Source organism: Rhinolophus hipposideros, assembly GCF_964194185.1.
Source record: "Rhinolophus hipposideros genome assembly, chromosome: 2".
Classification (NCBI taxonomy): domain Eukaryota; kingdom Metazoa; phylum Chordata; class Mammalia; order Chiroptera; family Rhinolophidae; genus Rhinolophus; species Rhinolophus hipposideros.
This window is the reverse complement of record NC_138048.1, coordinates 2,262,078-2,284,317: the sequence shown is the minus strand read 5'-3', so window position 1 is coordinate 2,284,317 and position 22,240 is coordinate 2,262,078. Positions and strand designations below refer to the sequence as shown.

The following is a 22,240-nucleotide window of genomic DNA, read 5'->3' as shown; positions in this document are numbered from 1 at the left end:
TCCCTCGAAAGGACAACAACTCTACCTACCCAAACACACACTAACATAGGGTACATCTTAGATAATACTTTTAATTTCTATGAGTTTTCTTCTAGATACGAATGAAGTTGGGATGCCACCCCCTTTCCACTCCACTGCATACCCAATTGCAGCCTTAATGTAGGTTGCTAGGATTACATAGTGTTTTCATACTTTCATAGCTGGAAGTGAACAGAGCTCCTAAGTTTAAGATCTTAACTAGGGCTGATCTGGGGTTGAGATGATTTTTTGGAATGATTTAAATTTAAATAAAAAGAATACCACAAGAAATGTGAATACCACAGAAGAAATATGAAAACAAGAGAAAGTAATTGGAACAGAATGAATACGTTTTAAAAGGAAAATCATGGTACCCTACAAATCCGGGGAGAGGAAGAATGCCATTTGAGATTATTCAGCAATGCCATTTTGATACTTCTAATGTTGTGCTTTCACCAAAGCTTATAGAATTAAAGTTTGAGAAGTTTGATGTTGAGCGCGACAACTACTGTCGATATGATTACATGGCTGTATTTAATGGTGGCGAAGTCAACGACGCCAAAAGAATTGGAAAGTATTGTGGCGATAGTCCGCCTGCGTAAGTAGCACATATTTTATTTCATGAATATTTTTGTGAGCCTACACTTGTTTCTTATTAAATTGCCCAATTATATTTTATTTTCTGGAAGACTTCATGTTTTTGCTGTTTTGTTCACAAATACTTGCGGTCTATGACCAATGGAATAGCCAACCCAGAAAGTAAGGCAACATGAGCAAATGTAGAGAGGCCTGGACAGCCAAATAGATAAACAGAAGCAGGAGGGACAGATTCTGATGTACCTGGGTACATCACTGGGTGAAGTCAAGCATCAGAGTGGAATTGGGGAAATTCTGAGAACCAAATGGGGTGCGTACTGGGGATGCAGGCAAGACAACCAGGAAACTCACAAGAGATGCACCTGACTTTACGGGATCAGGGTTCTGTCCTGGGCCTTTTGGAGCCTCGTGGGGCCTCCTCACTCACACTGTTGCTCAGTTTTTTGTGGAGTGAGCCGGAAAGGTTCCGTGTATTTATCATCAAATGTTTATGGAGCTAAGAGCTCTGCCACTTCCCAGCTGTGTGACATGGGGCATGTTACTTTAATAATTAAGAATTTTTAATACATTTAAGTTAGTTATAATTTAACATTACTGTCACCAAACTGGGCTTCAAAGGTGAATGTGTTGGAGAAAGGCTCATTTCTAATGTCCTAAGGATGTCCCTTGTAGTTTTTTCCTATTGTTGCTATAAAATGAGTAGCTTAAAACAACAGAGTTATTATCTTATTTCTGCCGAGGTCAGAAGTGTGAAATCAGTTTCACTGGGCTAAAATCAAAGTGTCAGCCGGCCTGTTTCCTTCTGGAAGCTCTGAGGGGAGAATCAGTTTCCTTGCCTTTTTACAGCTTCTAGAGGCTTTGTGTTCCTTGGCTGTGGCTCCTTCTTCCATCTTTTAAGAGTATCACTCCTATCTCTGCTTCTGTCATCATATTGCCTTCTCTTCTCTGGTAGTCAACCATTCCTTTTATGAGGACACTTGTGGTTACATGTAGGGCTCACCTAGATAATTCAGGACACTCCTTCTCAAAATCCTTAACTTAAATCATCGCTGCAAGTCCCTTTGCATATAAGGTAAGACATTCATAGGTTCAAGGGATTAAAATATGGACATTATTCAGCCTACCACACCCTCCTTTATTCAAAGCCAATATTTTCATCTCTATCCAGTCTGACCTCCTCATTTTGTCTCTTGAAACTTTCCTCTACCCAGTATTCCTTGTTTTCTCCATCTTCAGCTCTGCCTCCTTTTTAAAATTACTTCCTCATAACCTATAAACTTGTTATTCCAAATGAAAAACAAAAAACAAACAAAAAAAACCACTCTCTCGACTCTCTATTCTGCTCTAGCTTTTTCTGCCATGTCTCTCCATCTCTTTATATCCAAATATTTAAAAAATAATTTCAAGTTTCACTTCCTAGCAATATGGAAAATAAGCTACCCTTTAAAACCATCTCAGAATAAGCACCAAACAATGTTTTTAAAGTTAAAAACCAAAGCAAAACAAACAAACAAAAACAACGCACTGCTGAATTGGAAAAAATCATGAGAGGTCAAAAATGATTAGAAGCCCAAATCCACAGAGATGAATCTGTACTTGAAGGTGACCTCTTCCTTCAGGACATGTGCCAGTTCTTGATAATCTAGAACTTCATTCTTAACAGGCTGTGTTTGGGAACGGGAGACAAAGACGACAGCATAAAGAAGGGACCTATAGAAAGTGACACCAACGTGATTGAATTCTGCCCCCTCCCCAAGGTAGACAGTAAGGAGGATTGGTTGCTTTGGCCTTGGCTGTCAGTAAAGGGAAGAAGAAGTAGTCTCTGATGAGAATTCCTAACCAAAAGCTAGTCCACATGAGAGTTTGAGGTTACAATTCACACTACCTGACTATTCTAAAAAGCCACAGTCAATAATTTAGTATAAAGAGTTTCCAATTTGGTAGCACCCACAGAGGCTGACAAAAGAAAACACAAATTCTCTGGAAGGATGCGTCTTAACTCAGGCTTTAAGGATGCCTATAAATAAAGTTTCAAGAAACATAAGTTTCCAATAAAAAAAATTGTAAAGGAAAAGCCAACGTAAACAAGAGTCTATAGAAAAAACAGTATAGTCAGACCCACAGAGGACATATATAGTAAAATAATGAGATACAGAATGTGAAATACGTATGCTTAAAGAAATTCATGCAAGACATATTGAGGGCCTACAAAGTGCAGGCTATTGAAAATATTACTAAGAAACAAGAGACTTTCAGAAACGATCAAACAGATTTAACAAAGAGCCTAATAGAATTTCCAGAACTAGCCATAATAACTTAAACAAAAAACTTAATACATGTGTGAAATTGCTGATAAGACATAGATCCAGAAAGAATTAGGGAACTGAGAAACAGATGTGAAATAATTGCCTGGGATATAGCACAAAGAGCCAATGGCTGAAACATACAAAGGCAAGGTTAAAAGTCACAGAGCCAGAGTGAAAGGATGTCATACACATTTCATCAGAGTTCCCTAATAAACGTTAGGGAATGCAGGAAATTAAATATTTGAAGAAATAATAGCTGAGACTTTTCCAATAGGATGAAAGATATCAATTATCAAATTCAAGAAGTCAATAAATCCTAAGCAACAAATATATCACTATATCCATTCCTATATGTATTATGGTAAAACCACATAACAGCAGAGAGAGAAGATGTTGAAAACAGCAAGAGAGAAAACATAAATTATCACAATGGAAGTTAGACGATCTTAGAAGAATATCTTCAAAGTGCTGAGGCAAAATAACTCAAGCTTGAATTATTTACCCAAAAAAACTCTCTTTTATGAATGTGGGTAAAATAAAGACCTTTTCAGTTAAATAAGAGCTGAAAGTATTTACTACCAAGAGACTTCATTATGAACTTCAGGCAGCAAGCTAATGATTACAGAATAAAGGATTGAGACGCAGGAAGAAACACTGAGCAAAGATATTGGTGGTAAGAGTTGAAGGATTCCGTGGTCCTCGTATTATTTGAGAATAGGGTGAAGATATTATAAAACTTGATAATATGCAAATATGGATGTTAAACTTAGTAACTTCTAGGAACAGTAGAAATAGAGTCTTTAACTTCCAAAACAGTGAAGGAAAAACACAAAATGAGAAAAAAACACAAAATGATCCAAAAGAAAAGGGAATAAAGAGAAACATAAAAAAAAGGCAGGCCAAATAAAAAGCACAAAATAAAACATCTCTAGATATATCTGTAATCAAAGAAATGCAAGTGAATCAAATCATAAATGAAAAGACAAAGAGTGTTAGGCTGGATAACAAAGTAAAATCTAGTTATATGCTGTTTATAAGACACATCTCCAAAAAAATAAGAACACAGAGCATTTGAGAATAAAATGATAGAAAAAGATATTGGAAACAAATGCTGATTGAAAGAAAGCTGCATAGCTTTATTGATATCAAGAAAAAGTAAATTTTATAGAAAGTATTACTAGAAATAATTACTATGTAATGATAAAAGGTGCAATTTAGCGGGAGGTGTAATAATCATAAATTGTATGGACATCAAAAATATATAAATCAAAAAAATAAATGAATAAAAATTAAAAGACTATTATTACAGTAGGAGAGTTTGAACACATCTCTTTTAATAACTGACAGATTAACTGTGGATTACAGAAAAATGGAAAATCAGGATACAGAAGATTTAAAAAGCAATTACCAGGCTTGTTCAAATGGGTACAGAACACTGCATCCAACAACAGGAGAAAATACATTTTTGTCAAGTAGAAAAATGAACACAGGAAAAAGAAAAAGGCAGAATTGGCAAATGATGATTAAAGAAATTTGATCTATAATTAGAAGTTATCAAGGGGGGAGATAAATAAGCCCAGATCGCTTTTCTCCATGAGTTCTAACAAATGTTTGAGAAACAGAATAATTTCAACACTACACAGTTTGTTCCAGAGGAAAATGGGGATTGTTCCACAACTAATTTTATAAGGCTTGTAAAAATTGATAGCAAAACAAGGTAAGAAAGTATAAGAAAAGAGTATTATGAATGTGATGAAAAGTAAATCCTAAAAGAAAAATATTAGCAAGCCAAATCTAACAATGGATAAAATATACTCTCCGACCAGGAAGTTAAGGTTGGCTTGAATGTATTAAATCTATTGATTGTATACCTTACCAGATTAAAGTGTGACTTGTAGATTTATGTTTTTATTTGTTGAAAACATTAATTTATTCAAGAATATCTTTTCTTAAATTGCTTGAATTTAAAAGTTTGTATTTTTAAAGAGATTCTTTTAATAGCAACAAAATATAAAATAATAATAAATGTAAAAAATCGTGTGCAAGGCATTAATAGAGAAAATTATAAAAACTTACTAAAAGATATTTTAAAAGGCCTAAATAAATGGAGCTGTATACTATTCTCATGAATAGGAAGAATCAATACTGTTTAAAAAAATCAAAGTTGGTTTTCCATTAAACCTGACAGTCTGATTCTAAAGTGTACGTGGAATAGCCAGGGGGTGGGACGGATGATATTCAGTTCTGAAGAAGAACCTGGCGGGAGGATTTGCTTCACCACAATGGGGCCATATCAGAAAACTGTTGTAATTGAGACAGTGTGGTTTCATCAGCGGGATAGGCAGATTGAGTAATGAAAACACCGAAGAGAGGCCAGAAACGTCCATGTGTGTCTGGAGATCGGGTACGTCACAGAGACCCACAGGTCTGCAGGTAAAGGATGCCTTATTGCAAAGGAAGGGGGGACAGTTTTTATTCGTGTGAGAAAAATTGATTGTATTCATATGTAATATCATACAAAAGTCAATTATAGATGAATTGGGGACTTAACTGAGAAACTTGAATGAGAATTTCTGCTCATCAAAATACACTTTCAAGAGAGGGAAAAGAGAAGGCACGAAACAGAAGCAGATACTTGCAACACATTTATTTGACAAAGATCTAGGTGCCAGAATATATCAAGAAATCCTAAAAATTAATAAGGAAAAGACAACTCAATAGAAAAAAAATGGGTAAAAGACATGAAAAGGCATTCCCAAAAGAAGAAAGCTACACAGTGAATAATCTTTGAAAAGAACATAAATTGGTACAACCACTTTGGAAGTCAGTTTGGCATCATCTAATAAAGAGGAAAACGAGCATATACCTTGTGCCCTGGCATAGAGCATACACCCCACCCTCCTGGTGTGCCCACTATGGACACGTTTGCCCACGTGCACCACAAGACAGACACAAGAATGTTCTCAGCAATATTGTTTGTAACTGGGCTGAGGAAGTAAACAGCCAGATGTTTGTCAACAAGAGAATAATTCAATTGTGTTGTAGCACACACTACACAGCCGTGAAAATAGTGGATGACTCTCACCGTTATAATGTTGAGGGTGAAAAAAATAACAGAAAACTACACGCGATACCCTTTCATTTATATAAAGTTTAAAAGCATGCAAACCTATGCAATATATTGTATAGTGATGCGTATGTGTTGGTAAATCTATAGAAAAAAGAAAGAAAAGATTAAGCACAGAATTGAGAGCTGTGGTTGCCTCCATGCGGTTAGGGGTGGGAGAGGTACCGGAGCGGGTGATAAGCGTTGCTCACTTCCGAGGAGTTTGTCTGGAGTAGCTTGACTGCCTGCCGTCAGCTAACACTTTCAGCAGAGGAATGTTTTGCCGTAGTCAGAGTATTTCTGGGGTGGGGCAGTGTAGAAAGTGAGAAAACCCGTTTGGGGAGGGCTCCCCATTGAAGGCCTGAGTAGAAGGAGGAGTGTTGTTGGGCGGTGGGTCATCACCTCATCATCCCCGTGTCTGGCTCAGTTCAGTATCAACAGCACTGAATTCAGTTCGCAAACATTTCCGACCCGCTGCCATGGGGTGGGCTGTGTTAGGTACCAGGAACAGAAAGATACATGCAGGCAAAGGTGAGGAGTGGGAGGCAGTGAAAAGAAATAAAGCAGATCGGTAAATTGGCTGAGGGCTGTCCTGGTTGAATTTCTGACGAGGAGCCCTTTGACCCAGTCAGGACAAGTGGTGCAGGGGTCAGAGGAGTTTTGTTAGAGGACACGGTGCTCCTTGAATCTGAGTCTTGGAGGCAGAGTTGGAGTCAGAGGCAGAGGGGAGGAGAGACTTATTCCACTCAGAGGGAGCTCCGTTCATACAGATGCACAGGACTGTCATCTGCCATTCCTGAGCCTACACCTTGAGTTAAGGCCTAGAAGGAGAGGAGGCTGGGGGTTGGGTCTGGTTCCACGCCCTGCAGACATTGGAGCCCTCGGAGAGCATTTAGGCAGGAAGTGACAGGACCAGTGCCCCTAGAACTCCCATCCTAGACATGATGAGCCGGGAGGCAGGTTAGGAGGTTGTAGCTGTGATCCAGGTAAAGTCAAGGAGGTAGGGAAGGGTGCAGAGGTGAAGAGAAGGATGTGGATCAGGAACTGTTCAGGAGGCAACGTTGGCAGGACATGGTGGTTGAATGACCTAAGTGATTGAAGAAGAAGAAGAGGAAGATGGATGACAAAGTAGAGACAGGCGACACTGCTGGCTGTACGATAAGAAACATCCCCAATCCATTCCCAGGACTCGCCAGGGCAGAGTGGATCCGACTGAGATTTCCTCTCCCCTTTCTAGTGATTTGTAACATTACTTTGTGATGCCACACTTGGCCCTCAGTACATTACGGCACCGTGATTCTGTCACATTCACACTCAAGCTCAGCAGCAGCATCACAAAAATAGGACCGGGTTAGGAAAATACTCTTCCTTGAGAAAATTCAGTTTCCGATGTATGCTTTCAAGATCAGTTCATAGAAAAGGCAGTGAATAATCACTAACTATAATTATAGCATCCTGGCTAGAAGGCTGGCCTGGTTGTGTCTTAAGGTTTCCTTTGGGGCTTATAATAACTGCTTTTTGTAATTTTATCATTTAAAAAAGAGTAACATTTTGTTTGTAATTGTAGTTGAAAATTGTGTTTCATGCACACTGTTGGTATTTAAGTATTTAATGGAATGTGTTTTCAAAAGCAAGGCGGACTATTTCTGTTAAAGGCTGGATTCTCAGAAGCATTGTGTAAATGACTTTGGTCACTTTTGTGACCAGATCTCTCAATGTAGGTCACGAAGCTCGCTCAGTGGTTTTCCCCGTCCCTGGGCTCAGAAGGTAATAACCTTCAGGGCAGAAAACATCTTGCATTTTCCCTTACTGATTGGGTCAAGTACAGATCTGCCTTCCCTTCTACCCACCCGCACTCAAAGTAGCTGATGGGGGGGGGGGGCGGGAGTTGCCTCATTTGCTGTCGGTAATGCCTAAGATGTGGTTCGGACCAGAGACGATGCCTCAAAAGGGGCTTTAGCCAAACCATCAATTAACTCAATTAAATAACTTGTTTAATTTTTCCACTTCTGAATTAGTTTTTAAATAGAATTAGCCAAACAGCATTTTTACCATTGTTTAAATAATAATAGCAAAAGCTTAAACGAAACTACGGTCTTTAATATAGTTATCCCCTGAGATTTGGAAGAGCTTCTGAGCCTCAGTTATTATTGCCACTAAATTTTTAGTACGCATTAACCAGCAAGCCCCTAAAACAACTTTAACATTAGTTTTTAATGATTTCGTTCATGACCACCAAAACAAAATAATCGCTTTCTCCTCCATAGCATTCTGCTACCCATATTATAAACAGAAATATTTCCATTTCAGGCATGCATAAAAAACTCTCATTAAAAATGGAATGGAAGTCCCGTTAAACTCTGCATGGCTTTCTTATCCCCCGGGACCAGCCTGCTAAGATAAACCCTTGGGGCTGTGTCTTCACAAGGCCTGGGAATTTGCTTCTCAAATTTCTCTATCTGATTCTGCATGGTCAGCGTCCCTAGCTCCCCAGGCCAGCAAGGACCCAGAGTCTTCATTCAAAGAAGCTTATGGTTCCCAAGACTGGCCAAACCCTGAGGTGCTTGTGAAGAACCAGCCACGGTTTCCATGTTTACATTGCTCCCAACGTTTGCCACAGTCTCTCAAGTCACTTGGTGCTGGGTTCAAATTCTGATTCTCCTGCATACTAGCCATAGGGCCTTGAGCAAATCACTTGAACTCTCTGACTTCAGTTGCCTATTCCTTGAAAAGGGGATAGTAATAGGGTTGTTATGCAAATTTGACAGTTTGCATAAAGCACAGTGCCTAACTGAACAAACACTCAGTAAATGTTAGATATTAGCATTAATATTGATCAGATTTACCCTTTAACCTTTTAAAAGTATTTTCGCTCTTAAGTTTAAAAAAATAGTAATCTATTGTTAGAAGTTAATAGAAATCTATAAAATTCTACATTTCAGAGAGGTGCCTCTTAAATTTTAAAATGTATATTTATTTAAACATGTTTTCCTTCTTTTAGGCCAATTTTATCTGAGAGAAATGAGCTTCTCATTCAGTTTTTCTCAGACTTAAGTTTAACTGCAGATGGATTTATTGGTCACTACAAATTCAGGCCAAAAAAATTACCTACAACTACAGCACCACCTGTTACTACCACATTCCCTGTAACTACAGGTAAGTGTTTCTGTTTTGAAGTTTGTACACAAACTTAAGGAGTATAACAAAAATTCTTTTGAATGAAAAACAAATAATTAAGAGGAAGATATTTGAAACTAAAATAAGTTAAATAAGATGCAAACTTATGTAATAGAATAATGAGTCCATTGAAAGAAAAATATAAGGTGTAAGAATAATAATAAGGTATTGTTTTTTAAATGTCATCTAAGAAAATTATGACCACTTAAAAATTACTAGGAACCCTATTAGAGGCACAGATCATTACGAGTCTTATTTTTCTTTTCTGGCACTTATAAAATTAAGCTTTTCTTTTTATTGTCTTTTTATTACATAAAATTGTAGTATTTTAGGTTAAAGTTCTAGGGCCTTGATCCTACCTGTTTTCACATCTGCCGGTATTTGATTTGGGCTTTTTTTTTTCCTTCTCTCCAAAATGCGTCATACAAAGTTTACTGTTTTTTCAAATGGAGTTAATCATACAAAAATACTTGATGTATTACAGAAGCCACTTTAAAAACTCTCGTCAGGGGCATGATCTAAGAAATGGAGAGGTTGGAGTGGGTCCCTTTAGACCTAGTCTCTACATCCTGTCAGTTCCACCCACTGGGATTTCAGGCCACAGAGCTCAGAATCTAAATCCAGGGAGGAGAAAACAGATGGGAAGGAAGGATCTAGGGTTAAGATATGAAATGGGCTGAAATAAGCCCAGCTTTATGGCCCACCGTTTTACGCGTGGGTGGTGGAGCTGTCCTCAGTACAGGCACTTATTTGTCTGAGCACTCCCCAAGTGTGCCACCTGGTGGCCTGGAAATGTACTGCCTCATGCTAGGGCAGTATTTCTCCAGCTCATCTCAGGGGACCCTGGTTGTCCTTATTCTTTCCAGTGAATTTCCTGGTCACACCCATGGTGCTTACTGGTTCCCCAGCTTTTATCTCCAGTCCTAAACTTTCTCTGAAATTACAAACTTGGGTTTATAATTATCTCCTAGAGTTTTGCAACTGCTAAACATGTCATTTAAAACACATGAAGCTCAACTTGTTTTTATCACACTATTTTCTGCCTCAAGCCTGCCTCAAACAGGTTTGGCCCACAGCATCAGTAGCCACACTTCCTCTCTCTTACCTCCCCGCTGCATGCCCCACCACACACACAGAGCAGACCATGTTCTCCCCCTTAAACTCATCGTCTGCACCTGTGCCACACAATACAGTAGCCACTATTGAGCACTTGAAATATGGCTAGTGGTACACTGGAACTGAAATTTTAATTTAATTTTAAAACTTTCTGTGGCTAGTGACTGCCATATTGGACAGCACAGGAGCCTACCTCGTTCACATGTCATAGAACACCCTTCACACTTCCTCCTTAGCCTCTTCTTAGCTTCATCTTTTGTCCCTACCACCTCTCTCTTTATGCTTCAACTATTTTGAATTTTATCCTAAGTGTGGAGGCAGCTGTTGATGGATTTAAACAAAGCTCAGGGTTAGATTCACACTATGAAGATCGCTGTGGCCACTGGGAGGTGAATGGAGTGTAGGGGTCAAAAGGGTCAGCAGGTTCTCGTGGTTGTCCCAGTGACAGAAATACAGAGGCAGTCAAGAGACGCTGACCTCTGTGTAAGCCAAGGGCCTTGGGAGACACTGGCAGGGCTTGGTGATGAATTGGACTAGGGAGATCGGGGAAGAATCAGGAATGCCCCCCAGGTGCCTGGCTGGCAAAACCCAGGGGATAATGGTACCATTCACTGAAGTCGAGAACTGTGTTTAGCGGTAGATTCGTAAGTTAAGCCATGACCTTGTTGAGTTGTAAGTGTCTGTGAGACACAAGTGGAGATGTCATGCGGACACTTACATCTATGGACCTCCAGACCAGAAGAGGGATTTAATCAAGATATTTAAATCTGAGAGTCATCAGCACATACATGGTAGATGCCATGATCCAGAATGAGATTGCCTAGAGGGAGGTTAGGGTTTAAAAAAAAGAGAAGGGCTGGAATTAAATCTTTGTAACTACAACATTTTAAAAAGGAGGATATGCTGGTAAAGGAGGACTAAGGAGGAGGGAAGAAAGCCAGGAGCAGGTGTCGTGAAAGCCAGGGAAGAGAATATTTTAAGAAGGAAATGGTCAGTAGAGCCATGTTGATGAGACTTCAAATAGATGAGCTTAAATTGTTTCCATTTGATTTCATGACATGGAGGTTACTGGAGTCCCTAGCAACTTAGCATGAGTTGTGTAAGTGGAGTTGTGTAGGCAGAAGCCAGATAGAATGGGCTGAAGGGTGTGTGGAAAAAGGTGAAGAAATTGAGACAGTTACTTCCAGCAACTCATTCCACAGGTTTGGCCCTAAAGAGGGAGAGAGGCCTTGAGTGTCTGGTACAAGTTAAAGCTGATGGGAAGTCGCCAGCAAAAGAGGAAATATTAGCAGACAGAAGGAATAAACTGAGGAGGAAATTTCTACAAAGATGGAAAGGTGTGACCTCCAGAGGACTCACAGATGGACAGAGATTAGACCAGATGTGGGGTATCTTCTTCTTTCAGAGGAGGAAACAAAGAGGGGGTACAGAAAAAGACAACTCAGAGGTTTGGTGGTGATCTTGGGGACATTTTCTTCTATGATCTCTGTTCTTTCTAGAAAATAGGCAAGGTAACCTGCTAAGAAAAGGAGGATGGGGAACTGGGGGGTTAGAGAAAGAATGTGAAAATGGCTGTGGAAATTGGAGAGTGAGTTGATGCACTAAACAGCTTGTCACTTTGATGAGAGTCTGAGCGCAGGCACAGAGAAAATAAGCTACTACAGGACATAGACAGGGTTGAAGGACAGAGGGGGAAAGGAGTTTAAGGTTTTGTCAAGAAAATTACTGAAATAATGGACTGTGGAAACTAAGTGGAATAGCCAAGGAAGTAAAGATGGGCCAGAGTTGATGGATGGGGGAAAATGAGAGGTCAGTGTGTTGAACCTCTAAAGATGGGGGGCTGGGGAAATAGTCATGAGAGTAAATAAATAAGTAAGCTTGAAGGAGAGGAGGCTATACTGGATATGAGGATGTCTAAATTTGAGACATTGGTGACTAACGACTTTAGTAGGAGGACATACGAGCCTCCCTCTGAGATGGAACAGAGAGAAAGTCTCTGAGAAGGATAACGTCCCAACACTGAGAAAGACGATCCACAATGAGGGAGGACCCACCAAGATGGTCACAGGAGCACGCAGAGAGGAAGGCTGAGAACCAGATGCCACGCTGGGGCGTACAGGGCGGTAGAGAGATGACGTAGGATGAGGAGGGTCAGGGTGGTATACCTGATGACTGCAGGGCTGGGAGCAGGGATCTACCCAAGGGAGAGAGGGAACAGTGTGAGACACCCACCCAACTTCCAGAGTGACGTTCCGAGGCTGAGAAGGAGCTGGTTTCCAGTGGTCCATGTAGAAGGGTGCCCTTTCATCGGACACGACAACCACTAATGCCACTACTTTTTGACTCAATTAATTAGGTAGATTTGGGTTTCCAACTTCTGGTACAATGTTCCCTCTAAATGTTTACTGAGCTCTTTCTCTTTAAAAAAAAGAAAGTGTGTGTGTGTGCATTTAAGCCATTATATATATTTTAACATTAAATTGTATATATTTTAATATTGTAATCCACTTCAGACATTTTTTGGAGTTAAACGGGTGCAAATTAAGAGTAAATAAATAAATAATAAATTTCTAGAAGAGTCAGTATTAGAAGGGCATATTAGAAGGGCAATATTACAATTGCAAATTCTTACCCAACAAGTACAATTCTGTTACAGTTGTTTTGTTTAGTTTGTCCTAGGATATGACCACATATAAGTGAATAATTAGCCATTATTTTTGAAACATTTTTAATGATGATAATGAGGATTAAATATTTTCATTTTGTTAACCCATGGTTTCTCAACCTTGGCACTGTTAACATTTTGGGCCAGATAATTCGTTGCTGTTGACCACTGTCCTGTTCGTTATAGGATGTCTGGCAACATCCCTGGAATCTGCCCACTAAATGCTCGTAGCACCTCCTAATGTGACAACCAAAACCATTTCCAGACATTGTCAAATGAGAACCACTACATTTATCTATTTAGCTTTACTTTTCAGTCTGTCTACTTCTCAGTTCTTAATATCCTTACAGGCAGTGACACGCTCAACATAAATGGTTAGTAATTGGTTACATCTAATTACAGATATAACACACTTTATACATGAATTGTGTTTTTAAAAAACTTGTACTACTCACATTTAGGCAACTGCACATTTTAAATGCACCACCAAAGCTCTCTCTATCCTCAGGGGGAACACCCTGCGTAAAGTGAAGCATTAACCTATATTTTCTGAGGTCATATTTGTTGTACTGGGTTTTTCTAAGCAGGGCACATGGAGACTATGTCTATTTTTAGTTGTAGTGTTAGTTATATGTAAAGAAAGACGAGAAGAGGGCTAAATTTGGGTTATCTTTGATCTCAGGTTTAAAATTCAGCCGAGGGTATTGAGTTACACTGAGGAAATTGGAACAGTATTGGTAGTGTGAAGGATTTCTTTTACATGCTTTTTAATTATTTCATTGCAATGATAGATTAGTGGCTCAGGGAAATAAATGGTAATTTTAAATTGATAGATTTATATCTAAGTATCAATTATACTTGAATTCATTTTCCTCAATCTTATGTCTTTCTTCTTTGAATTAAGGTTTAAAACCCACCGTAGCCCTGTGTCAACAAAAGTGTAGATGGACGGGGACTCTGGAGAGCAATTATTGTTCAAGTAACTTTGGTAAGAAATAAAACCCAGTCTTTTCTCTTTAATAAGAAACTTGAGACTGCATGCTTAGTCTCATGGGAATCGCCATGAATGTGATGGTAAAGGGTCAGTTACACTCTTCGTTTACCCCAGAAAATATTTTCCTACACACTAAGGTATGTTGACTTGTACTGTTCAAAGTGTTAGATTTCACAACTGAGAAAAATATGCATACAGAAAATACGTTATTTCCCTATACACTTAATTTGAATCCTGGTACATGATACTGCTACTCTGTATTCTGGATGATTCAGTATTCCTGAAAAAAACCTGTATACTTTTTTCCTCACATATTTTTCATGTACTGAGTATTTTTTTACACACCTATAGTTCAAGTTAAGTAAATTAGAAACATATCCAAGCCTCTCTCACAAGAAATTCAAGTATTTCCTTTTTAGTGTCCTCCCAACGTATTAAATTAAAACTTGGAAATCTGAAATCCACTTGGAAACTCTTATAAATTAGAACCTGAGGAGATATTACATAATGATTTAGAATTTCTAAGAGATTTTCCCCATAAAAAATAATTACACTTTGTGTGGAAAACACTCAAGAGCAAAAGATACCAAATTTAATTATGTTAGTTATTTTCAAAAGGAACATTTAAGAAAGGTTTTATCAGGGGAAGAGATCCAAGATGGTAGAGTAGATAAACACAGTGCCTGCTTCCTTCCATGAACAAATTAAAATTACAACTAAATTATAAAACTATCAGCTGGGAGAACCATCTAAAGTCTGGCTGAACAGAAGTTTTATAACTAAGGATATAAAGAAGAAGTCACATCGAAACTTATAGGAGGGGCAGAGATGCTAAACAGGCTAGCCCCAAACCTCCGTGTGGTGGTTGAGAATTAGGAGGGATATCTCAGCCATGGAGATGCCCCCTGGAGGAACAAACGGCCCCAGCCTCACACCACGTTCCCCAGTCTAGAGTACTGGTGCTGGAAGAGGAGCCAACATAACATCTCGCTGTGAAAAACAGTGAAGATTCTGACGATCCAGGTTAGACAGAAGGCTGCAGGAAACCCTCTTAAAGGGCCCACGCACAGTCTCACTCCCTCTCATGGGCTCCGGGTGGGGGGAATGGTGACTGGGGTGTGTTGGAGACATACGGGAAGCAAACTGAGGTGTGTAACTTTGGGGCAAAGGCTGAGGATGGTCACCATTTTCCCTGTGAGGTATCCTTCTCCCAAGCAGCCAGAAGAAAGGCACCGTCTTTCCTGTGTTGACCCTCCTGCCCAGGTCACATCTGAATCTGAGTTGGTCTGGAGAGCTCCACTGGGACCCCACCCCACCCAACTGCCCCAATGCTGGAGGCACTTTCTCTGTGAGCAGCCAACCCCACCCATGTTGCACTCATTCTCGGAAAAATATCAGAGTCCGGGGCTCCAGGGGGGCAGCAATTGGCCTCGGTGTGCTCTGAGACTTGCTGAGTTGCTCCAGGCTGAGCACTGGCACCGAACCAGAGTGTACATTAACCTGGTGACCACAACTCTTCCCATTCTGGTGACTCCCTGAGACCCTTACATACCGCACGAGGCTTTATCAGTGGCTGAACTTTAAGGGAGCTGGCAGCTGGTCTCAGGGTATCTTGTCTTTTGGCAGAGCTACCCCAGGCCCGGGACGGGTTGCAGCCATCCTCTGTTCACAGTGTGGCCTGTCCCATGTGTCTCCAACGTTAGCACAGGCAGTGAACAACCGCGGATCACTCTGTAGCGCCTACCAGCTAGTCCTTGGCCAGTCGCAGGCAGTGGGTGACCTGGGCCTGCACCAGAGTCCCTCCCAAGAGGCCCCAGAACCAACATACTTGGAGGTTGGCTTCAGACCACAGCAGAAGCACTGTCCAATAGTCCCATAAGCGGTATACATAAAGGGTGGTCTCAGCATGCATCAGAGCCTGCTGGGGCAAATCCCACTCAATGAGGTAAGCCCCCCACACAGCAGCCTATAGCTGTGGATGTGGACAAACCCCACAGCCGGTAAGCCTGAGGGCCAATACCACCCACTGACATGCCATTAGCGATTAAAGCTCAATTATAACAAAAGGGCACACACAACTCTCAGAAGGGACACTCCTGGAGCTCCCGGCACAGATGGCCAGGGAGATTGTGCCAGGGCCCCACAGGGCACCTACCACATAAGGCCACCTGGCCAATACGGGGAGACAAAGCAGATCTACCTCAGACATAGAAACAAACACAGAGGCAGTCAAAGTGAGGAAGCAAAGAAATAGATCCCAAATGAAAGAAAGGAGAAAACTCCAGAAAAAGAACTAAACAAAATGGAGGTGAGAAACCTACCAGGGACACAGTTCAAAACCATGGTTATAGGGTTGCTCAAGGAACTTAGTGAGAACTTCAACAAAGTGATAGCAAGCATAAAAAAGGACATAGAAACCATAAAACAAAAAAAGTAAGTTTACTTCTTTACAGAAGTAAAGAATATAATAACTGAAATGAAGAATGCACTAGAAGGTTCACCAGAAGATTAGATGAAGCAGAGGATTGAATCAGCAGTTTGGAAGACAAAGTAGCAGGAAACACCCAACTGGAATAGCAAAAAGAAAAAAGAATCCCCCAAAAAATGAGATTAGTTTAAGAGCCCTTTGGGACAACATCAAGCATAACAACATTCACATCATAGGGGTACCAGAAGGAGAAGAGAGAAAACAAGGGATTGAGAACCTATTTTAAAAAATAATGACTGAAAACTTTCCCAGTGTGGCAAAGAAAATAAATATACAAGCCCAAGATGCTCAGAGAGACCCAAACAAGATGACTCCAAACAGGTCTACACCAAGACACATTAATTAAAATGGCAAAGGTTAAAGACAAAGAGAGAATCATAAAGTAGGAAGAGAAAGGCAACTAGTAACTTATAAGAGGGCTCTTGTAAGAACCCTTACAATCTTAAAAGACTGTCAGCTGATTTCTCAACAGAAACTTTGCAGGTCAGAAGGGACTAGCAGGAAATATTCAAAGTGATGAAAAGCAAGGATCTAACAAGCAAGATTACTTACCCAGCAGAACTATCATTCAGACTGAAAGGACAGATAAAGAGCTTCCCAGACAAGGAATGATTGCTGGATTTATCATGGCGGTCACTTCTTTAGGTATATAAATGTTTAATAACTAAATGTTGAATAATTAGTTTCATGTACCCATGAAACTAATATAATATTGTATGTTAGCTATATTTTTAATGAAAATATTTAAAAAAATAATCACAGGGATGTAAAGTACAGCATAGAGGAGAGTCAGTAATGTTGCAACAACTATGTGTAGAGCCAGGTGGGTACTACAGGGGAGAATCACTGTATAAATTTTATAAATGTCTAATAAATTATATAAATGTTATACATCTGAAACTATTGTAAAATAATACAGAATGTCAGCTATAACTGAAAAAAAATATTATTTAAAAAAAAGAACAGTTTTATCAGGAAAAGAAAATTACTGTAGTCTAAATAGGTTATCCCAAACCAAAGGGCCTCCCAGAGAGGCTCTGCTTCCTTTTTCTGTGCCTTGAAGTGGTACCTGTCTGCAGCCCAGACGAACTATGTTGCAGTGACATGAAGGCCCCAAATCCTTCTAGAGTTTGCATGCTCAAATTCAAGTAACTGGCATAAAAATGAAAACAATAGCACCAGGTGTCATAGCCACCGCCTCCAGTTCAGTCTTCGGTAGGAGGTGCTTAAGGAAATCTCCCTCCCTGTCCTTTGGAGCTGCCTGATTCCTCCTGGCTACAGACTGACATTTTTTTTTAATTAAATTTATTGGGGTGACAATTGTTAGTAAATTTACATAGATTTCAGGTGTACAATTCTGTATTACATCATCTATAAATCCCATTGTGTGTTCACCACCCAGAGTCAGTTCTCCTTCCATCACCATATATTTGATCCCCCTTACCCTCATCTCTCACCCCCTACCCCCTTACCGTCTGGTAACCACTAAATTACTGTACAGACTGACATTTTGCAGGGAACACTCATTACCAGGAATCAAAGTAAGGTGATAAGAATTCTGATTTTAAGAGCTTTGCACACCACGGAAGCAATGAATTCTCACTTTACCCTGAAAAGGTCATTCAGCCACGTCCAAAACTATATTTATTCCACTGTGACTCACTTACGTGGCAAAATGACCACATACTATCACCAGTGGCCTGTTGGTTCTCAGCCGGCATTGGTAACACTCATCTAGAGGCGGTTTTTGGTTGTCACAATAACTAGGGAGAGCTACTTGTTTTTCTGGGCAGGCAGGCTCCTAAAAACGTCGTTCAGTGCAAGTCCCGCACCACACAGAACTGTCCCACCAAAGTGCCAGAAGCACGCCTTGGAGAAACACAGCGTCTTTCCTTCTGCGGCTCAGAAATGAGACTCTTTTCTCTGAGTATCACAGTGGAGAAAAGAGAGAATGATATAATGAAAAGCAACTTCATTTTGCTAGAGGTTTTTGTTGTTGCTGTTGTGTAAGCAAGAAAATGTTTTAAGTTATACCTCAGTTCTATTCTTGTTAAATGAGATACACAAGGTAGATAAGAAAGAGGATACCAGAGACCCAGAAAAAGACAGATATTTACTGATAATTAGACACAGATAAGGACCCATGGGATGAACCAAAGTTTCAGGAGCGAGGACAGCTTAAGAGAGGGTAGGGGGAGACACAGAAGGTAGGCGCCCACCCATATAGACACAAAGACTAGGATCTTCGTGGCTCAGACCCCTCATGAATCCTCCTAGCATGGGGTTGCCTCTCAAGATTCAAGGTCTTGTTGCGTATGTGCGGGTGAGGCTCCTAAGCCTGTACCTTACGTGGTACTTGACCCCAGGTTGGGTAAGACGTGATGAAGCCCCGTCTCGGTAACAGGCTGCAGTGTGGCAGCTACGTAGGTTTCTCACCAAGGTGTCAACAACCTGGGCACCATCACACCTGCATGACTCCTTTGTTCAACCTCAGTGTTGGTGACAAAATCAAATTTGATAGCTCTGTTAGGGCCTTGTCTTTAACATTAAAATGTTTCCTACCTGAAAGTTAGAAAAATGTCAAATGATTTTCAATTCCACATCCATTTGCCTTTACTGTGACACTATTTCCAAAATATTTTCTTCTGCAGTCTTGGCCGGCACTGTCATTACCACCGTCACTAGAGGTGGGAGTCTGCACGCCACGGTCTCACTCATTAACATCTACAAAGAAGGAAATTTGGCAATTCAGCAGGCGGGCAAGAACATGAGTGCCAAGATCGTCGTGGTCTGCAAGCAGTGCCCTCTCCTCAGAAGAGGTAAGTAGGGAGGGATCTTTGGTCCTTCTTCTAGGGGAACTCCGGGACAGAGAAAGGGACAAGACAGCCGATCTGAGCAACTCACGGGTCTGTCCACGCCGTGGCTGGTCTGGGGAAGCCACATATTGCCCATGTCTGGCACAGACTGGAGGCCTTTGGGGTCTGGCAGAATTAGGCTCTAATTCCAGTTCTTGTCATTTGTGAAAGAAGATGAGGTAGTGGAAATGAATGAGTCCAAGAAGCATTTGCACTTGGATCAGTAGGGAACGGACGTAGAGGAGCATTTCCGGAGAAAGAGATGTTTGACCTCAGATGCCTTGAAGGTGTCTGAGAAAAATATTCAGCAAGGAAAAGGAAATTCATTCAGAGCTGAAGTTCAGAAGAGAGAGGAATAGAGGGCTAGAATGAAATATCTGGGGGTCGTTTTCAGATACAGGACCATTAAATCCGTAGCTGGGAATGAGTTTATTACGAGAAATTATGGAAAAAGGAAAGTTACTTCAGAGCCAGAGACACATGATTATTGTTAACAAGTTCTCTAAGTTATAAAGCAGTGTGTGTTCAAACAAAAGTAATGTATGTTCTATGATTTTAAAAAAGTTTGAATAAACAGAGAAGGATAAAATAAAATGTGAAGCCTTTTCCCTTTCAAACCCAGTGGCAGTATGAAAAGCTCCTTCCAGGAAGTTTCTCTCCGTGTGAAGCATGCACACACACTTTTAGACAAATGGATCATGCTATCCATACTCTCCGGCAGTTTTCCCGCACATGCTATGTATGTAGATGCTTTGCACAAACAGTACCTATGGGTAGGTCTCTCTCTTTGGAATGGTGGTAATGCTGGTACTCCACCGTGTGATGTGCCATGCTTTCCCTATCCAATCTCAGCTCATTCCTTTCCTCAGTCTTGTTACACACCTCTCCCACAACCAAAATGCACACACACACACACACACACACACACACAGGACTACAGAATATTCACTACAAGAAAGCTTTGAATTCATATTGTTCATAGAAGTCAGGAAGCCAGCAGCCTCACGTTGGCTTTTCAGAGGGAATAGCCAAAGCTCTGTAAGAGGCAGCACTTATTTCCAGGACCGCCAGGAACTGCCAGTACTGCACATCTACATGCGTATTTCAACGTCGCATTCTGTGCCAGCAGTCCAGCCTTGCGGCGGCATCCTCCTGCCCAGGGCACCAACCTTTCACAGGCTTGAGATCACCACGATGACCGTGGTAGCCCACAGCTGAAGGATTATGCAGGAGTAAAAGGAAACACGTATCTCTCTCATGACACACCGGGGAAGAGGGAGAACAAAGGAGGTAGTGGTAATACGCGCTTCACTTGCGGAGTTTTCTGAGGCACCGTGAATCTTCAGAGTTGAACCCAGCACACCGCAGCTTCCGCCCCAGTCTAGGCCTAACTTAGTCAGACACACTGATATATACAAAAATAGTGTAATAGATATGAGTACTTTTTAGTACATGGTTTTTTGCCAGTGACTGTAAGAATGCAAAGAAGCACATGATCCAGCCGTGCCCTCCAGAAACTTCCATTGTATAGATACTTGAGATACTGGGGAAAGTTTAAGACGACAGAAGACCGTGGATTATTAGCAGCCAAATGCCTGGGAAAGCCAGAAGCACTGCGGGACTTTGAGAGGCCATCTGAGGATGGTTTGTCAGGCGCCTCAGGGAAGGAGAGCCTCTCACGTGAACAGAGTGCATGGTTCTTGGCAGACAGACACTCAGTAAACAGACCCACAGCACTGCAGAGCGGAGCACAGCGGGACCTAATCTTTCCAGCCAGTTCCCAGTGTTAGCAGAGCTGGACACTTACTCAGTTTCTAGATGTTTTCTGATGAGAGCCTGAAACCAGATATTGTGCTAGAGAGAATAAATGTATAAAATGGTAACATTACAGACCATTTACCTAGAGGTAAGTTATGGCCTAAAGTTGTTTCTAATACATGCACACAGAGAAAAACTTAAGTTTATATTCTCTTGCTTTAGGTCAAAATTACATTATTATGGGCCAAGTGGGTGAAGATGGGCGAGGCAAAATCATGCCAAATAGCTTTATCATGATGTTCAAGACCAAGAACCAGAAGTTCCTGAATGCCTTGGAAAACAAGCAATGTTAACAGTGAGCTGTGTCAAGCTAAGCTTCGTTCTGTCATTGCCTCTGAAAGATCTATTTTTCTCAGTAGAAAACCAGTCTTACAAGATTAAATATTGAGCATTCTGAAAGATTTACTCTTCACATCATGTGGGTCCGAGACCTCCGACGTCGCCGGTGGAAATTCTGTGCCTGCCCCTCGAGAGCAGACATGACGGGAAACCTGCAGACTTAGCGCCACGAGAGGAAACTAAGTGTATCAGAGCGTGACAGTTTGGAAGCAGTTTATTTATACATCTCTGGAAAAGGGTATTTTAGAAATGAGTTCGGTGAAGATGTAAAAAAGATTTTATAAGTGCAATATTTATAGTGGTGTTTGTTTTACCTTCAGGCATTTGCTCCAAGGTGGTATATTCTTCTCTTGCATTTTTAAATCAATGCTTAATAAAATATTTTAAATGCTTATATAACAACCATCAAATTTGTTTTTATAGAAAATGGGACACTGTGACATGAATATTCCCTGCTATGTACATGTAAGGTTGTCCTTGTAACAGTTTACACATTGCAGAAAGAATTATCATTCCAAGAACTTTGGAGCTAGCTAGATCCAGGAACATACAGACTGTAATTCTCCGCTGCAGAACCAGGAAATGGTGGAGCTCGAATGGTGTCCCTCGGGAATCTAGTTCAGCTCCTTCATTTTATAACAGAAACTGAAGCTCAGGTATATATAGCAAGTTGTCCGAGCACACGTACCCCACGAGACCACAGGCGATCAAGCTTGCAAGTCCTAATTCCCAACCCGACAAGAGAGCCAACACGTCACCAA

At 40.7% G+C, this 22,240-nt stretch overlaps 1 protein-coding gene across 1 annotated transcript in view; it reads left to right on the top strand.

The window, feature by feature from the left end:
* Window positions 1–21,883, top strand: part of PCOLCE2 (procollagen C-endopeptidase enhancer 2) — a 66,844-nt gene extending 44,961 nt beyond the window's left edge. Inside the window, exons 5-9 of the mRNA XM_081025309.1 lie at window positions 480–616; window positions 9,029–9,183; window positions 13,890–13,973; window positions 19,119–19,286; window positions 21,303–21,883. Of these exons, the coding sequence (XP_080881435.1) occupies window positions 480–616; window positions 9,029–9,183; window positions 13,890–13,973; window positions 19,119–19,286; window positions 21,303–21,433 (675 nt within the window). The 3' untranslated portion in view covers window positions 21,434–21,883. The remainder of the gene's footprint in view (window positions 1–479; window positions 617–9,028; window positions 9,184–13,889; window positions 13,974–19,118; window positions 19,287–21,302) is intronic.
* The last annotated feature ends 357 nt before the right edge of the window (window positions 21,884–22,240 follow it).